Source organism: Dasypus novemcinctus, chromosome 3 (assembly GCF_030445035.2).
Source record: "Dasypus novemcinctus isolate mDasNov1 chromosome 3, mDasNov1.1.hap2, whole genome shotgun sequence".
NCBI classification, from domain to species: domain Eukaryota; kingdom Metazoa; phylum Chordata; class Mammalia; order Cingulata; family Dasypodidae; genus Dasypus; species Dasypus novemcinctus.
The window spans coordinates 35,890,297-35,908,743 of record NC_080675.1 but is presented as its reverse complement, the minus strand read 5'-3'; the positions used below and the strand labels follow the sequence as shown (position 1 = coordinate 35,908,743).

The following is an 18,447-nucleotide window of genomic DNA, read 5'->3' as shown; positions in this document are numbered from 1 at the left end:
CTATCAGAACGAAAAGGTTATTCAATATAAAGCACAAAGGCTACTATCCAGATGACTGAGCCTCAACACACGGTCAACTCACCACAGCTGGGCAACGCCCTCCAGGAATGACTGCTTCTTCCTCTTCCCCAAAAGCCGAATTTTCTTCTGACATGAGGACCTCCACTTTTTAAGACTCCTCTGTATTCATACCCTAGCAAGAAGAGGGAACTTACCTTCTTTTCCTAAAACACCTCTCTCCAGCATAATAAAAGCTGCAGAACTGAGAGTTTCCACCACCTGCTAGTACCTCAATGAGAAGCACTTGGGGCAGGAGCCAACTGACCTTCAGGGCTTTAAAGATGACCCCCGGGTGCCGGGGAGAACGGGTGGTGTTGTTCTCTAGTTGCTGCTCCAAAGCACGCCGGAGCCCAGAGAAGTCTGTGGGAGGGTTGTAAGTCCTCGTTCCCTTATAGTGAATAGAACTAAAGGCTTCAGGGAAGCGGCCCAGCTTCCGGAACCGGTCCTGGATGAGCTTCTCCGGCACCTCTGAAGGGTGATCTATACCAGCAGAAAGAGGCATGTGAGCAGTGACCTTTCTTTAAAACAAAAGAGTTAACTATCTTTCATTATAAAAGTGGTATGAACTGACTTTATTTTTATTAGAGAAATTGTAGATTTCCAGAAAAACCATGCAGAAAATAGAGTTCCCATATTATATTAGGTTGCCCTACTTGTGTTATATAGTCATATTTTTTGAAGTTTTTATTCTAGTAACATATACACAACTTAAAACTTCCCCTTTCAACCACCTTCAACTATGTAATTCAGTACTGTCAATTACACTCACAATGTTGTGCTATGATCACCACTATCCATTATCAAAACTTTTCCTTCACCCCAAATGGAAACTCTGTACAATTTAAACCTTAATTCCCCATTCCCTATACCCACCCCAGCCCCTGGTAACCTAGAATAGTTTCTGACTCTATGAGTTTCCCGATTCTGTCATATCAGTGAGATCACACAATATTTGTCCTTTTGTGTCTGGATAATTTCTCTCAACATGTCTTCAAGGTTGGTTACACAAATCAGAACTTCATGCCTTTATAGAGCTGAATAATATGCCACTGTATGTATGTGTCACATTTGTTTATCTATTCATCCATTTATGGACATTTCAGTTGATTCTATCTTTTGGTCATTGTGAATAATGTCAAGATGTAAACTGTGCCCATCTCTTCAAGTTGAATTCTTTGGGTTATATACCTAGAAGTGGGATTGCTGGGTCATATGGTAATTCTATACCTAACTTTCTGAGGAACAGCCAAACTGTCTTCCACAAAAGCTGTGCATTTTATATTCCCACAACAATGAATGAAGTTCCCCTTCTCCACATCCTCTCCAATACTTGTACTTATCTGTGTTTTTAAACAGTAGCCACTCTAGTGGGTGTAAAATGATATTTCATTGTGGTTCTGATATGCATTTCTCTAATGGCTAATCATGTTGATCATCATAAATTCTTTTTGGTCATTTGTATGTCTTCTTTGGAGAAATTTCTATTCAAGTCTTTTGCCTATTTTTTAATTAGGTCAGCTTTTTGTTGTTGGTTTGTAAGATTTCTTTACATATTCTGGGTATTAAACCCTTATCAGATATGTGGTTTCTGAATATTTTCTATCAATGTGTAGGGTGTCATTCTAATTTCATGGTAAAGTCCTTTGATACACAGCAGTTTTTAATTTTGATTTTGATGAGGTCCCATTTATTTATTTTTTCTTTTGTTTCTTGTGCTTTGGGTATAAATTTCAAGAAACCACTGCCTAACACAAGGTCTTGAAGATGTTTCCCTATGATTTCTTCTAAGAGTTTTATAATCTTGGTTGTTGTTTTTCTTTTAACCTTAGTTCTTATATTTAGGTCTTTGATCCACTTTGAGTTGATTTTTTATATGGTATGAGGTAGATCCAATTTCATTCATTTGCATTTGGACATCCATTTTCCCAGCACCATTTGTTGAAGAGACAATTCTTTCCCCATTGAGTCAATTTGGCCACTGAACTCTCAATTTTATTCCATTGGTCTATATGTCTGCTTTGTGCCAGTAACAAGCTATTTTGATTACTGTGGCTTTGTAATAAACTTTAAGATCAGCAAGTATGAGTCCTCCAACTTAATTCTCTTTATTTTTTTTTTTTAAGATTTATTTTTATTTCTCTCCCCTCCGCACCCCCCACCCCCACCCCAGTTGTCTGTTCTCTGTGCTCATTTGCTGCGTGCTCTTTTGTCCACTTCTGTTGTTGTCAGCGGCATGGGAATCTCTGTCTCCCCCTGTTGCATCATCTTGCTGCGTCAGCTCTCTGTGCATGCGGTGCCACTCCTGGGCAGGCTGAACTTTTTTTTTGCACTGGGCAGCTCTCCTTACAGGGTGCACTCCCTGTGCGTGGGGCTCCCCTACGCGGGGACACTCCTGCGTGGCATGGCACTCCCCAAGCACATCTGCACTGTGCATGGGCCAGCTCCACACAGGTCAAGGAGGCCTGGGGTTTGAACCGCAGACCTCCCATGTGGTGGACGCCCCATCCATTGGGCCAAGTACGCTTCCTTAAATATGGATTTATGGAAATATGGAAATATGGATTCTTTTTAAATATGGATTTGGCTATTTGGGGCCCCTTACCCTTCCATATAATTTTTTTTTTAATTTTTAATGAATCTTTAGATTATATAAATGTTACATAAAAAATACAGGGGATTCCCATATGCCTCACTCCCTCCCCCTCCCAACCTTCCATATAAATTTGATGACTGGCTTTTCCATTTCCACAAAGAAGACTGTAGGCATTTCAATTGGGATTGCATGAATCTGTAAATCCCCTTTGGGTAGAACTGACATCTTAACAATAGTTGTCAATCCATTAACATGGTATGCCCTTCTATTTATTTAGGTCTTCTTTGATTTCTTTTAGCAACATTACATACTTTTCTGTGTGCAACCTGTATTAGTCTGCCAAAGGGGTGCTGATGCAAAGTACCAGAAATCTGTTGGCTTTTACAAAAAGTACATATTTGGGGTAAAAGCTTATAAGGCCTTAAATGTAACATTGTGAGTGATCTATGTATCTTTAAAAAAAAAAAGAAAGAGAAATATAATTTTTTTTAAAGATTTATTTTTCTTTCTCTCCCCTTCCTCCCCACCTACCTCTCCCCCACCCTGTAATTTGCTGTCTGTATCCATTCGCTGTGTGTTCTTATCCGGTGGCACTGGGAAACCGCGTCTCTTTTTTTGTTGCATCATCTTGCTGCATCAGCTCTCTGTGTGTGCAGTGCCACTCCTGGGTGGGTTACACTTTTTTCATGCAGGGCAGCTCTCCTTGAGGGGTGCACTCCTTGTGTGTGGGGCACCCCTACAGGGGAGCACCCCTGTGTGGCACAGCACTCCTTGTGCACTGCAGCACTCTGCACAGGCCAGCTTACTACACAGGTCAGGAGGCCCTAGGGATCAAACCCTTTACCCTCCATATGGTAGATGGACACTCTATCAATTGAGCCACATCCACTTCCCTAGAAATATATATTTTTTTAAATGTGGAGGAAAAAAAATAAGGCCCTAAAGAGTCCAACTCAAGATTGCATTCTCACCAAAGTCAGCTGCCACGTGTTGATGCAAGATGGCAGACAATCTCTGCCTGGTCCCTCAGGTTTCCTATATCAGTCTCTGGCATTGGGCTCATTTCCTTTTGGGCCTTCTAAGCTGTTCAGCTGCTCTGTTCTCTTCAACTGCAAACTATCAGGCGAATGGCTCATCTCTCCCCTGGGGCCACAGAATCAAAAAGAGAGAGCTGTCTCTCTCTTCCTGTGTGTCTTCTTGAGTGAGTGTCCATTTATATCAGTGCACCAAGGGAGTAGGGACTCAATCTGAGTCATACCCTACTGACATGGTCAAATCAAAGCCCTAATCTTAACATGAATTTAATCAACACATCAATTGAATCTAATGCATTCAAAGGGTAGCACACCCAGAGAATGAGATTAGCTTACAAACAATCTGGGTATTCACAAATAATCTCAAAATGCCACAACATCCTTGATTAAATTTATTCCTAGATATTTGATTATTTTAGTTGCTATCATAAATGGATTTTTTGCTTCATTTTCTCTTCAGCTTTTCCATTACTAGTGTATAGAAACACTGCTGATTTTTGCATGTTGATCATGCACCCCACCACTTTGCTGAATTTATTAGTTCTAGAAACTTTGTCATGAATTTTTTATATTTTTTGAATATAGAATCATATCACCTGCAAAGAGGGAAAGTTTTATTTCTTCCTTTCCAATTTGGATGCCTTTATTTCTTTTTATTGCCTAATTGCTCTTGCTAGAACTTCCAGTACAGTATTGAAAAACAGTGGTGACAATGGGTATTCTTGTCTTGTTCACGATCTTAAAGGAAAAGCTTTCAGTCATTCACCATTATGATGTTTTTCATGTATGCACTTTATAATGTTGAGGAAGTTTTCTTCTATTCCTAGTTTTCTATGAGTTTTTATCAGGAAGAAGTACTGGATTTGGTCAAAAGCCTTTTCCATGCCAATTGAAATGATCAGACGCTTTGTTATTTCTTTTGTTCTGTTAATGGAATGTATCACAGAAATTTTCTTTTAAAAAAAAAAAAAAGATTTTATTTCTCCCCCTACCCCGTACCCCCATTGTTTGCTGTGTCCATTTGCTGTGTGTTCTTCTGTGTCTGCTTGTATTCTCATTAGGTGGCTCCAGGACCCCATCCCAGGACCTTCCGGAGTGGGAAAGAGGCAATTACTCCCTTGCGCCACCTCAACTCCCTGTTCTGCTACTTCTTCTTATTTTCTCTCCTCTGTGTCTCTTCTTTTTTTAAAGATTTTTTTATTTATTTCTCCCCCCTCCCCCCCCCCCCGCCCCATTGTCTGCTCTCTGTGTCCATTCACTGGGTGTTCTTCTGTGACAGCTTCTATCCTTATCAGCAGCACCAGGAATCTGTGTTTCTTTTTGTTGCGTCATCTTGTTGTATCAGCTCTCCGTGTGTGAGGCACCATTCTTGGGCAGGCTGCACTTTCTTTTGCGCTGAGCGGCTCTCTTTATGGGGTGGACTCCTTGCGCGTGGGGCTTCCATCCCCTGCATGGCATGGCATTCCTTGCGTACATCAGCACAGTGCATGGGCCAGTTCCACATGGGTCAAGGAGGCCAGGGGTTTGAACCGTGGACCTCCCACGTGGTAGGCAGACACCCTATCCACTGGGCCATGTCTGCTTCCCTCTGTGTCTCTTCTTGTTTCATCTCACTGCACCAGCTCTTTCAGTCAGCTGGCACCCCTGTGCAGGATGACATTCCCTTGTGGGCCAGCATTCTGTGTGAGCCAGCTTGACCTCACCAGAAGGCCCTGGGCATCAAACGCTGGACCTCATATATTGGAGACAGGAGCCCAACTGGTTGAGCCACATGCATTTCCCAGAAATTAATTTTCTTATGTTGAACCACCCTTGCATACCAGGGATAAATTCCACTTGATCATATTGTACAATTCTTTTAATGTGCTGTTGGATTCAATTTGCTAGTATTTTGTTGCGGATTTCTGCATCAACATTCACAAGGGATATTCTTTTCCTTGTGGTATCATTATCTGGCTTTGTTATAAGAGTAATGGCCTCAGAAAATGAGGTAGGAAGTATTCCCTCCTCTTCAAATTTTTGGAAGAGTTTGAACAATACTGGTTTTAATTCCTCTTGGATTGTTTGGGAAAATTCACCTGCAAAGCCATCTGTATTGGGCTTTTCTTTGTTGGAAGGTATACTGGTCAGTCAAAGGAGTGCTGATGCAAGATACCAGAAATCGGTTGGTTTTTATAAAGGGTATTTATTTGGGGTAGAACCTTACAATTACTAGGTCATAAAGCACCAAAGTCTGTTGCCACATGTTAGAGCAAGATGGCTGCCAACATCTGCAAGGGTTCAGGCTTCCTGCGTTCCTTTCTTCCCGGAGCTTATTTCTCTCTGGGCTCAGCTGCTCTGCTGTCTCCACAAGGCCAGCTGTAGACTATGAGGTGAATAGCTCATCTCTCCTCCCAGGGCCTCTGCCGTGCCTAATGGAACCTTCTCTCCTTCCTCACATATCTGCTTCTGTGTGTTTATTTCCTAGGCTCCAGGATCAAAACTCTCACCTCCCTTCTCTGCGGTGCAGCTTCTCTGTGCATCCCCACCCACCAAGGGGGCAGGGACTCAACATCCTACTAATGAGGCCCAAGCAAAACCTTAATCATTTAAGCAAGTAAAAGTGAAACCTCTGAATCCAAAATAATCTAATATGCCCAGAGGAACAGACCAGATCACAAATACAATCCAATATCTATCTTTGGAATTCTAAACAATATCAAACTGCCACAGGAGGTTTTCTATTACTCAGTCAGTTTCTTTCCTATTTCATCTTGAGTCAGTACAGATAGTTTGTATGTTTCCAGAAATTTGTCCATTTCATCTAAGTTATCTAATTTGTCTGCATAGTTGTTCATAGTATCCTCTTATAATCCTTTTTATTTCTGTGGTGTCAGCAAGAGTCCCCTTTCATTTCTGATTTAGTTATTTGTGTCCTCTCTCTTTTTTGGTCAGTCTATCTATAGATTCGTAGATTATATTGATCTTTTCAAAACCAACTTGTGGTTTTGCTGGTTCAATTGTTTTTATTTTTTTTATTTCATTAATCTCCACTCAAATCTTTGGTATTTTCTTCCTTCCATGCACTTTGGGTTTCATTTCCTCTTCTTTTTCCATTTCCTTCAGTTGTGAAGTTAGGTCTCTGATTTGAGATCTTTCTTCTATTTTAATGGAAGCAGTCAGAGCTATAAATTTCCCTCTCAGAACTGCCTTTGCCACACCCATAAGTTTTGGTATATTTTGTTTTTATCTCTAATTGCCTCAAGTTATTTGCTAATTTTCCACATAATACACATGCATGTTTGTGTGCGTGTATGTGGTGGTGTGTTCAGTGGGAGAGAAGAAAGCTAGATAATGAAGGGTGAGGGCTCCAGAGAAGGGGATCAGAGACATAGGCAGGAGTTAGCGTGGGTATACCCCATTTAGGAATTTGGATTTCATTATGAGTGTAGTGGAAAACTGGTTTGTAAACAGGAGTGTGACATGATCTAAATTATTAATTAAGTCTTTAAAAAGATCACTCTTGATGCCATGAGGAGAATGAAGGGGAGCCAGAATGGAACTTAGGACGCTTATTGCAGAACTACCTGCAGTTCCCTGAACATACCTTATACCATCAAATCACTAGATGTTTGCTCTTCCTAGAATATCCTTCTTCCCCTCTATCTAGTCATGTCTTTCAGCATTCAAATGTCACCTCCTCTTTCCTAATATCCCACTTGGAGAAGTAAAGTGTCCTCCCTATGTGTTCCCACAGCTCCAGTACCTACATCTACCATAGAAAGAACACCTTGTGGTCTCCCCAACTAGGCTGTGAGCTATTTGAGGGTGGGAATGTTTTTGTTTTTTGTTTTTTTTCAGCTCTGTGCCCACTCAGCATTGATGTTTATTCCTAATAAACTTGGTTGAATGAATAAACAAATGGATGGTATAACTGTTTTAAGGACAATACGACTGTCCCTCTGCATCCAAATACAGCTGTTGTCCCTCCTCCCTCATCTTCCTACGCAGGGGTTGATCTCACATCTTATTTCTCTAAGAAAAGAGAAACAATAAGGCAAGAAATTTCTCTCTTGCTCTCACCTCACACACATACACACACACATACATACATACATACATACCCCACATCTACCTTCTTACCTATCCTGTGCCCATTATGTTCTAATTCTTCTACTATTATGATGAACCATCCATGTTCCGAAGACCACTCCTTCCTCTTGTGCATCACTCCAGTTGTTCCTGCTCTTTCTTACACCAACAATTGCCCCCTCTCTAATGAATCACTCCCATCAGTACATAAATATCTATAATATCTCACATCCTAAATTTTAAATAAAGAAAATTCCTTCAAATCTTACATCTCCTTCCAGCTTCCATTTTGTTTTTCTGCCTCCATTTATAATAGAACTCTTTGAAAGAGGTAAAGACATTCACTGTCTCCAGTTCTTCTATTTATCTCTCCTGACCCCATTCTGATCAAGCTTTCCTACCCACTATCCCAGCTCTTGTCCAAATCACCAATGACCTTGTATTGCCAAAGTCAATTGCCACTCTTGATGCTCATACTACTTGACCTATAAGAAGATTTTGACCTGGTTGAGCACTCCATCCCATTTGAAACACTTCCTTGTGTCTCACCTGGGCAGAAATTTTTCTGAGCAACCTACTACCGCGAACTTGCTATTCTAGTTCAATGGCCATATCAACTTGTACCCAGAAAGGTCAAGCTGTAACACAGCACCCCAGATACTTACCAGAGCCCAGCAGCTGTGTGTGCACAGTCTCATGGAAAATAATGACAGCAGGGCCCAGGGTGGATAATGGGACATCCAGTCCACAGCGGGCAGTGGTGGCCTTAAGCTCCTTGGTGAAATGCTTCAGATAAGCTTCTGAGGCGTCCCCAAGGAATTTGAAGAGGTCATTATGCAGTCGGTCTGCATGAGTTCGATATATAACCAGGTCTGAGATGGCCAGGACCTTAAGCAGCAGCCGTGTTCTCTGGCTTAGATTCACCGTAGCCCCTAAGAGCCCTTCCGTGTCTATCACTGTTACTTTGTGGACTGGGTCATAGGCAGCCCACACTCCCACAGTACAGGACTCCTGGGCAGGGGAAGTTTTGAAGACTTCACGGCCATAAAAGAAAGTATGATTGAGGGTATGAGACTTGCCATCACCAGTATTTCCAAAAATAGAAACCACCTTCAGATGCTGATCAGGTTTGCAGTCCAATTTCCTAATGAAGTCCTCTTCATTCGTTACCTTCCAAAAACAAACAAAAAACGAAACAGAGAAACCATGAAACAGCTAGAAACACCTACTTTCCAGGGACATGGTTCTTGATTGGCTTGTCAAGGTAGAAAGGAAAGAAAGCCCCAGGTAAACAGCCTCCCACCCTACTCCCTATCCCTGAAAAACAGCTCACAGGCGTCTATGAAGCTTCAATCAGCGTGAGAACTAAGACTTTATGAAAAAGCTAAAACTATAAAAGAAGAAAACCTAGGAGTAAAACTTCATGACCTTGAATTAGGCAATGGTTTCTTAGCTATGACACCAAATCATAAGCAACAACAAAAAAAAATAAGCTGGATTTCATAAAAATTAAAACCTTTTGTGCATCAAAGGACACCATCAAGAAAGGGAAAAAAACAATCCATGGAAAGGGAATAAACAAAAATCATGAATCTGATATGTACTAGTATCCAAAATATATAAAGAACTCTTACAACTAAATAGTTAAAAATGATAAAAACCAATTAAAAACTGGACAAAAGATTTGAATTGACATTTCTCCAAAGAAAACATACCAACGGCCAATAAGCACATAAAAGGATGCTCAACACCATTAGTCACTACATAAATGCAAATCAAAGCCATAGTGATATACCACTTCACACCACTATGATGGCTAGGATCAAAAAGACAACAATAGCAATGCTGGCAAGGATGTGGAGAAACTGCAACCCTCAAACAATGCAGGTGAGAAAGTGAAAACAGTGTGTCCACTCTGGAAAACAGTTTGGCAGTTCCTCAAAAAGTTAAACATAGAGTTATCATATGACCCAGTAATTCCACTCCTAGGTATATATAAAGAATTGAGGGAAGCAGATGTGGCTCAAGCAATTGGGCTCCCAAGTTTCGATTCCCAGGGTCTCCTGGTGAAGGCAAGCTGGCCCGCATGGTGAGTTGGCCTGAGTGAAGAGCTGGCCCATGCAGAGTGCTGACCTATGTGGTGAGCTAGCCTGAGTAGAGTGCTGGCCCGTGCAGGACTGCTGGCCCATGTGGCAAGCTGGCCTAAGCGGAATACTGGCACAGCCAAGTGATGCAACAAAAAGAGACCAAAGGAGAGACATTAAGAGACACAGCAGACCAGGGAGCTGAGGTGGCACAAGAGATTGAGTGCCTCTCTTACACTCCAGAAGGTTCCAGGATTGGTTCCTGGTGCCGTCTAAAGAGAAGAAAGCCGTCTAAAGAGAAGACAAGCAAACACAAAAGAACAAATGGACAGAGAGAGCAGACATGGGGGCGGGGGGAGGACAACAAATAAATAAATCTTTTGGGGAAAAAAAATTGAAAAATATATGTCCACACAATAACTGCATGTGAATGTTCACAGCAACATTATTAATAATAGCCAAAAAGTGGAAACAACCCAAATGTCTATCAACTGACAAATGGATAAACAAAATGTGATTTATTCACTTACTGGAATATTATTTGGTCATAAAAAAGAATGAAGTACTGATACGTGCTACAATATGAACACTGAAAATGCTATGCTAAATGAAATAAGCCAAATAGATACATAAAAGGCCACATATTCTATGATTCCATTATATGAAATGCTTCCATTAAAGTGAAGACATGTCTGGAAAGGGGTGGAACCCTGAGGATTGAGATGGAGACACATGGGATGATGATGATGCCAGTGTGGACACTAGAACCCTAAATTCAGCTGAGAATTTTGTAGGATAAACTTGAGATGGCCTGCCCTAAGGAGACCACACAATGTCAACCTTACATCACCCAGCCTCCAGCCTGCCCCAGGGAGCCTGGACCTCCACCTAGCCCTGAGGCAGATACCAGGCCAAACTCCAGCATATACTGCTCAACTTCCACTCTGCCTAAGGAATCTGCCTTCCAACCCCTGCCTGAAGAGATTAATCCTGTCTCACCAGATGAAAATGCAAAGGAATGCCCTGAGGTCAGTTCGTGCAAGGCATTTCTTTCTTTTTTCTTTTTAAAGATTGATTTATTTATACCCCCCACCACCACCCCTGTTGTCTGCTCTCTATGTCCATTCACTATGTGCTCTTCAGTGTCTGCTTGCATTCTCATCAGGCGGCACTGGGGATCTGCAGCTCTTTCTGTTGTGTCATCTTGTTGCGTCAGCTCTCTGTGTGTATGGCACCACTCCTGGGTGGGCTGCGGTTTCCTTCAGGGTGGTTCTCCTGGCACAGGAGCCACTCCTTGCATGGGAGGCACCCTTACACGGGGGGCATCCCTGCGTGGGCCAGCACTCCTTGTGGGCAGCAGCACTGCACATGGGCCAGCTCACCACACGAGCCAGGAGGCCCTGGGTATCGAACCCTTGGACCTCCCATGTGGTAGGCGGAAGCTCTACCTGTTGAGTCACATCCACTTCCCCCAAGGCATTTCTAACCTTCTCCTTACCTACCCTTGCCACCCCTCTTCTCCTCAAGACCTCTTACTAGACTAAAATCACAACAAGTCCCCAAAGGCAAAATACAAAGTTTGACCCATGATTAAGTACGATATACCCTAAAAGAACTGCATGAGTTTTTCAACTTACATAGACAGAAATCAGGGGAATATGTATGGGAATGGATACTAGGGGTATGGGATAATGGTGGAAGGCATATAAATTGTATCAGGCTGAATTTATTGATATGGGCCCACTAAGCAGAAATTGTAAATTCAACACTGTAGTTCGAGAGGTTAGAAAGGGCTCTAACAGTTTGTTTGGATGGCTGACTGAAACATGGACCAAAAGATGGCCTAGAGGGCAACATTTGTGGCTCAAGCAATTGGGCTCCCCTCTACTATATGGGAGGTCCAAGGTTCAATTTCCAGGGCCTCCTGGTGAAAGGCAAACTGGCCTACATGGCGAACTGGCCTGAGCAGAGTGCTGACCCATGTGGAGTGCTGGCCCATGCAGGAGAGCTGGCCCACACAGGAGTGCTGGCCTGCACAGACAGCTAGTGCAGCAAGATGATGTAACAAAAAGAGACACAGAGGAGACACAGTAAGAGACACAGCAGACCGTGGAGCTGAGGTGGCTCAAAAGATTGAGCACCTCTCTTCCATTCTGGAAGGTGCCAGGATTGGTCCCTGGTGCCGCAGAAGACAACCAGACATAGAAGAACACACAGCATGCAGATGTTGAGCGCAAAAACAATGAGCAGGCATGGAAATAAATAAAACAAATCTTTAAAAAAAAAAAAAAAAAGATGGCCTAGGAATGTAAGGTGGAGATGCCCAATTTACACTGGTATAGAAGAGGGGATTCAAAGGCTTAGAGAGATGGAAAGCTAGAATGGATTTACAATTTAAGATCTGCCAACCCACCCCAGGAGTATCCAGAGGACACACCTTTTACCAGGACTGTAAGGAGTAAATTTGTAAGACTAACTCCATCTTCCCTGATGAGCTCTGTAGTTGTTCTTCTCTGTAGTCCAGATATTACTGTAGGGAGGGTTGTAATGGAACTAGAATACTTAAATATTATGGGGATGATCGGGTATCAGGATGGAAAAAGTCAAGTATTGGCAGTTAATCACCAAAGACAAGGTGGGCATGGCTACCACAATGAAAAGCAGACTCAAAGTAGCATTCAAAAATGTCTGAATCGTACAGAGCTACGGCATTGGCTAATAGATGTTGGGGTACATAGAAATGAAATACTTGGGCAGTCTACTAAATTCCTATTTGATCTGTATAAGCAGAAGGGTTCTAGGTCGAGTAAACAAAACCCTAACTTGAATTACAGACACAGAATCACAGCACCTTACTCAGTTTTCTGACTTGAGACAGTTTACAGACCCAGAGCCCCTTGAATAAGGAGAAGGCCAGGTCTCGTTGGGGGACGATCCTGTTACACTGCCAAAAATGTATTCTGTTAATCTTCCTCCCAGCTTTCCCCAAGGAGACTTATGGCCTTTTACCACAGTAACTATGAATTGGGGAAAAGGAAATGATCAGACATTTCAGGGATTAGACACTGGCCCAAAAGTGACATTAATTCCAGAAACCCAAAACATCACTGTAGTCTACCAGTCAGAGTAGGTTGCTTATGGAGGTAAGGTGAATGATGGAGTTTAGCTCAGGTCTGCCTCACAGTGGGTCTGTGGGTTCCTGGACCCATTCTGTAGTTATTTCCCCAGTTCCAGAATGCATAATTGGAATAGACATACTCAGTAACTGGCAGAATCCCCACATTGGATCCCTGCCTGTGGAACGGGGCTATTACGGTAGGAAAGACCAAGTGAAAGCCACTAGAACTGCCCCTACCTAGCAAAAAAGTAAATCAAAAGCAATACCAGATTCCTGCTGGGGTTGCAGAGATCAGTGTGCAACCATTGAGGACTGAAGAATGCAGAGGTGGTGATTCCCACCACATCTCCATTCAACTCTCCTATTTGGCCTGTGCAGAAAACAGATGGATCTTGGAGAATGACAGTAGATTAACATAAACTTAACCAGGTGGTGACTCCAATCGCAGCTGCTGTTCCAGATGTGGTATCACTGCTTGAGCAAATCAACACATCCCCTGGTAACTGGTATGCAGCTATTAATCTGGCAAATGATTTTTTCCTCAATTGTCATTAATAGGGACCACCAGAAACTGTTTGCTTTCAGCTGACAAAGCCAACAGTTTACCTTCACTGTCCTGCCTCAAGGGTATATCAACTTTCCAGCCCTATGTCATAATATTGTCCACAGGCATCTTGATAGTCTCTCCCTCCCACAAGGTATCACACTGGTCCATTATATTGATATCATGTTGACAGGACCTAGGGAGCAAGAATTAGCAATGACTCTAGAATTGTGGTAAGGCATTTGCATGAGAGAGGATGGGAAATAAATCCAACAAAAATATAGAGGTCTTATATCTCAGTGACATTTCTAGATGTCTCCTGGTATGGGGCATATTGAGATACTCCTTCTAAAGTGAAGGATAAGCTGCTGCATCTGGCCCCTCCTACAACCAAAAAAGAGGCACAATGTTTAGTTGGTCTCTTTGGATTTTAGAGACAAAGCATTCCTCATTTGGGTGTGCTACTCTCACCCATCTACTGAGTGACCAGAAAAGCTGCTAGTTTTGATTGGGGGCCAGAACAAGAGGAGGCTCTGCAACAGGCCCAGGCTGCTGTGCAAGCTGCACTATGCTTGGGCTGTATGATCCAGCAGATCCAATGGTGCTGGATGTTTCAGTGGCAAATAGAGATGCAGTCTGGAGCCCTTGGCAGGCCCCCATAGGAGAATCACAATGCAGACCCTTAGCATTTTGGAGCAAAGCCCTGCCATCCTCTGAAGATTACTACTCTCCTTTTGAGAAACAGCTTTTTGTCTGCTACTATGCCTTAGTAGAGACTGAACACTTAACCAGGAGCCATCAAGTTACCATGAGGGAAGGGCATTTGGTCCAACGGATAGGGTGTCCACCTACCACATAGAAGGTCCGCGGTTCAAACCCCAGGCCTCCTTGACCCATGTGGAGCTGGCCCCCATGCAGTGCTGATGCGTGCAAGGAGTGCCGTGCCACGCAGGGGTGTCCCCCGCGTAGGGGAGCCCCACGCACAAGGAGCGCACCCCATAAGGAGAGCCACCCAGCGCGAAAGAAAGTGCAGCCTGCCCAAGAATGGTGCTGCACACACTGAGAGCTGACACAACAAGATGATGCAACAAAAAGAAACACAGATTCCCAGTGCCACTGGTAAGGATAGAAGTGGTCACAGAAGAACACAACGGATACGGAGAGCAGACAACGGGGCAGGGAGGGGAGAGAAATAAATAAATAAATAAATCTTTTTTTAAAAAAAGTTACCATGAGATCTGAGTTGCCTATCATGAGCTGGATATTGTCTGACCCACCAAACCATAAAGTTGGGCGTGCACAGCAGCAGCACTCCATAATAAAGTGTAAGTGGTATATACAAGATAGGGCTCAAGTGGGTCCTGAAGACCCAAGGAAGTTACATGAGGAAGTAGCCCAAATACCCATGGTCACCACCCCTGCCATGTTACCTTCTCTTTCCCAGCCCACAGCTTTGACTTCTTAGGGGAATAGAGAGAGCTCCATAGATATGGCAGAGGCCCCGGGAAAAGAGATGAGCCATTTGCCTGATAGTTTACAGCTGACATTGTGAAGACACCAGCACAGCTGTGGACAGAAGTTTTCAGATGGGATTTTACTTAAACCACAAACAGATCAGTTGGCAGTCTATTTTAAAAGTCTAAATGATAAGGAGGGTCCATTTCCATAGCAAACCCCTATTTCCTGAAAGTTCTATTGAAACTGTTTCCCCAACCCAGCAAGTTCAGATGTTTACTTTTCTTTCTGTCCTAAGGACTGTCTATCTTTGTATTTATCCATGTATGGGTTGATAAAAACACACTCATTTCTCATGCAAATATTTTCTTAAGACCACTGAAGTCACCAAGTTGGCCTCACAAACATATTGAGCATGTTGGTAAAGGCAAAGTTCACCTTCTGCCACTCTAGTGTCCCCAAAGCGTTCTATTACTTGAAAGGTCAGGAATTCTCCTTCCATGCCTTTCTATCTGCCAATGGTCTTCTGCACATAGCCTCACAGGCACAGCCGGCAGCTCCCGTCCAACCCCAGCAGGAAAGAGAATGTTTCTACATAGAGATGATCCACAAAAGAAATTCTTTAAAGAGTCATTTTTTAGCTCGACCACATTCAACTCGCCCCCACCCCCATCCACCCAGTTTAACTCTCCAATTATATCTGAATAAAAAGCTTTCCAAGGCAATGCTGAATTCTGAGGACAAACTAGAAATACCAAGTCATCCTCAACACCCAGAATATCCTGAAAGAACTCTTCCAAGGAGCTTCCAGATGAGAGAGGCAGCCCCCCTTTAAAGTAGCATGGCAAACCGGTATTTGGCCAGCTGTGAACACAAATGTAAGCTCTGAGAAAGGCTCTGGGACTTAGCAGTAAAAGCACCAGGCTCAACAGAAAAGAGAGTGAGGTTCAAGTCCAATTCTACCTTGATCACCTCATGGGCAATTTATTCAACTACTATGCACCTCACCTCTCCCCCTGCCCCATCTCTGTTAATACGTTCCCATTCTTCCTGGCTTTGAATTTCCCAACTAAGCTCCATGCTGGCAGAGGTCTGGTCTGCACTCACCACTGTATTCCTAGCACAGTGCTGACACATAATAGGAGATCAATACTTATTTGTTAAATGAATGAGTGGACACAGCATAGAATGTCTACATGCCAACATTCTCTCTAGGAGAGGGAACAGCATGGTATCCTGTGAAGGGTTCAACCAACCTGCCTCTACTACTCACTAGTTGTAAATAACCTTGAAGAAATTATTGAACTTCTCTGGGCCTCAGTTTTCTCACCTGTAAAATGAAGATTCCAACACCATCTACTTCATAGGGTTGCTGGAGGATTAAACGAAATAATGCAAGTCACGCACCTAGCACAGAGGCACACAGTAGATGCTAGGGAATTGTTGACTGACACTGTCCTGGTTTGCCCCATTTGCCTGCAGGCCACAGTCATCACCACCACAGAACTTCATTCCATTATCCCAAGTAAAAATCTTTCTTAGGGAAGGTTTCCAATAAATGGCTCATTAAAGAATTAGGTATAATGGGACAAAGATAAAGTATTTGCTCTTCAATTAAAGACAAGAGAAAGTTGTTACAAGATTGCACAATACATATATTATGCATAAGAAAACACTGTCTTCTTCAAAGGAAAGATGTAACATGATTCCAAGAATTATTACTATACCAGAGAGTCACTAAAATGCTTTTCTCATACTTTATGCAGAAGATCTTAACAGATGACACAGCTTGGGAAGCAGATGTGCCTACCTCCCACGTGGGAGGTCCCAGGTTTGGTTCCCAGTGCCTCCTAAAGAAATAAAAATAAAACAGACAACAAATGCAAACAACAAGCAAAAAACAATGAGCAAAAACAACGAGCAAACAGAAGAGGGAGCCATCTTCGGGGACGGAGTGGATAGATAAATAAAATAATTTTTTTTAAAAAGATGATGACACAGCTTTATAAGAGATCTTTGGTGTCTGAGGTAGAGACTGAAAGAGACCTGATTTCTATTCTATATGGAATGTGGGGGTGGGGCCCCAATGAAGTAAGGAAAGAGCCTATAACTAAAGTCAATAACAATAGTACTCCTTCCAGCAGTATTGCCCTCTGAATTCCCACGCTATTCTCTCTAGATTTCTAATATCACCTACCTTACTTTCAAATATTTGTCTTTTATTTCCACTAGACTTTCCTCTCCCTAAGGGCAAGTTTGGTGTCTTAGTGTTACTTTGTATCCCTTCAGTTGTCAGCACATCTAAGCATTCATTAAATGGTTGTTGAGTAATGATTAAATTGATTCATTTTCATTAGCTCATCTCTTTCATTCAATAAGTATTATTCGAGTACCTATTATGTGCCAGAAAATGTTCTAGATGCTTGATAAACATAAGAATCAAAAATCACTGCCCTATAATACAGTGAACCCACAGGTGGATGAGAATTGTGGTTGATGGTACAAATGCAAGAGTGTCCTTCGTGAGCTAGAGCTGATGTACTTCATATTACAAGGTAGTGAGAATGTGGAAAAGCATGGGAAAACTACATCTGGTGTGAACTATGGACTGTGGTTAACAGCAGTACTATAATATTCTTGCATCAATGCCAAAGATGTACGGTGTTGGTAATGGGGAGGTATGGAAAAAGTGTGCCAAATGTATGCTATGGGCCATGGTTAGTAGTAGTAAGTCTGATGATATCTCATAACCTGTAACAATTATTCCCCATGGTGTGGTGGATTGGTGAGGGGTGTTGTACGGGAATTCTACATATGGTGCATGATAGTTTTGTAAGTTCACAACCTATAATAAAAATATATTTTTAAAAAACAGGGTGGGTTGGGGGGAAAATACACCAAATATAAGATAGGACTATAGTTAGGAGTAATATTTTGAAAATGCTCTTACATAGTTTGTAACACGTTTCATAACAATGCAAGGTGTTGGTGGTAGGTTGATATACGGGACCCCTGTATAATAATATGCATGTTTATTTTGTAAGTTTAGAACTTTTACTATACACTTATTGTTTACGTATGTTCATATAAGAATGATATATTTCAATAAAATAAAATAAATCACTACTCTAATGGAGCTTATGTTCTTGTGAGAAGAGACACAATATGCAAACAATTAAAATATACAGTATACAAAATGCCCAGCAACAGATGAATGGATAATCAAATTGTGGTATATCTATACAATGGAATACTACTCAGCAATAAAAAGAAATGAACTATTGATACATGCAACAACATGGATGAACCTCAAATACATTATGGTAAGTGAAAGAAGCCAGAAACAAAACAGTACTGTATGATTGCATTTATATGAAATACTAGGAATGTCAAATCTAATCTATAGGAACAGGAAACACATCAGTGATTGCTGGGGACTGATGTTCTAGGACAGAAGGGAATCCTTTTGGGTGATGGCAATGTTGACT

At 42.2% G+C, this 18,447-nt stretch overlaps 1 protein-coding gene across 5 annotated transcripts in view; it reads right to left on the bottom strand.

The window, feature by feature from the left end:
* ZFYVE1 (zinc finger FYVE-type containing 1) overlaps positions 1-18,447 on the bottom strand; it is a 54,244-nt gene that overhangs the window by 23,707 nt on the left and 12,090 nt on the right. For all 5 annotated transcript variants that reach the window (XM_004466051.3, XM_058293109.2, XM_071213814.1 and 2 more), the window contains exons 3-4: positions 8,424-8,928; positions 326-540 (exon numbers count right to left, since the gene is read on the bottom strand). In XM_004466051.3, the coding sequence (XP_004466108.1) occupies positions 326-540; positions 8,424-8,928 (720 nt within the window). The remainder of the gene's footprint in view (positions 1-325; positions 541-8,423; positions 8,929-18,447) is intronic.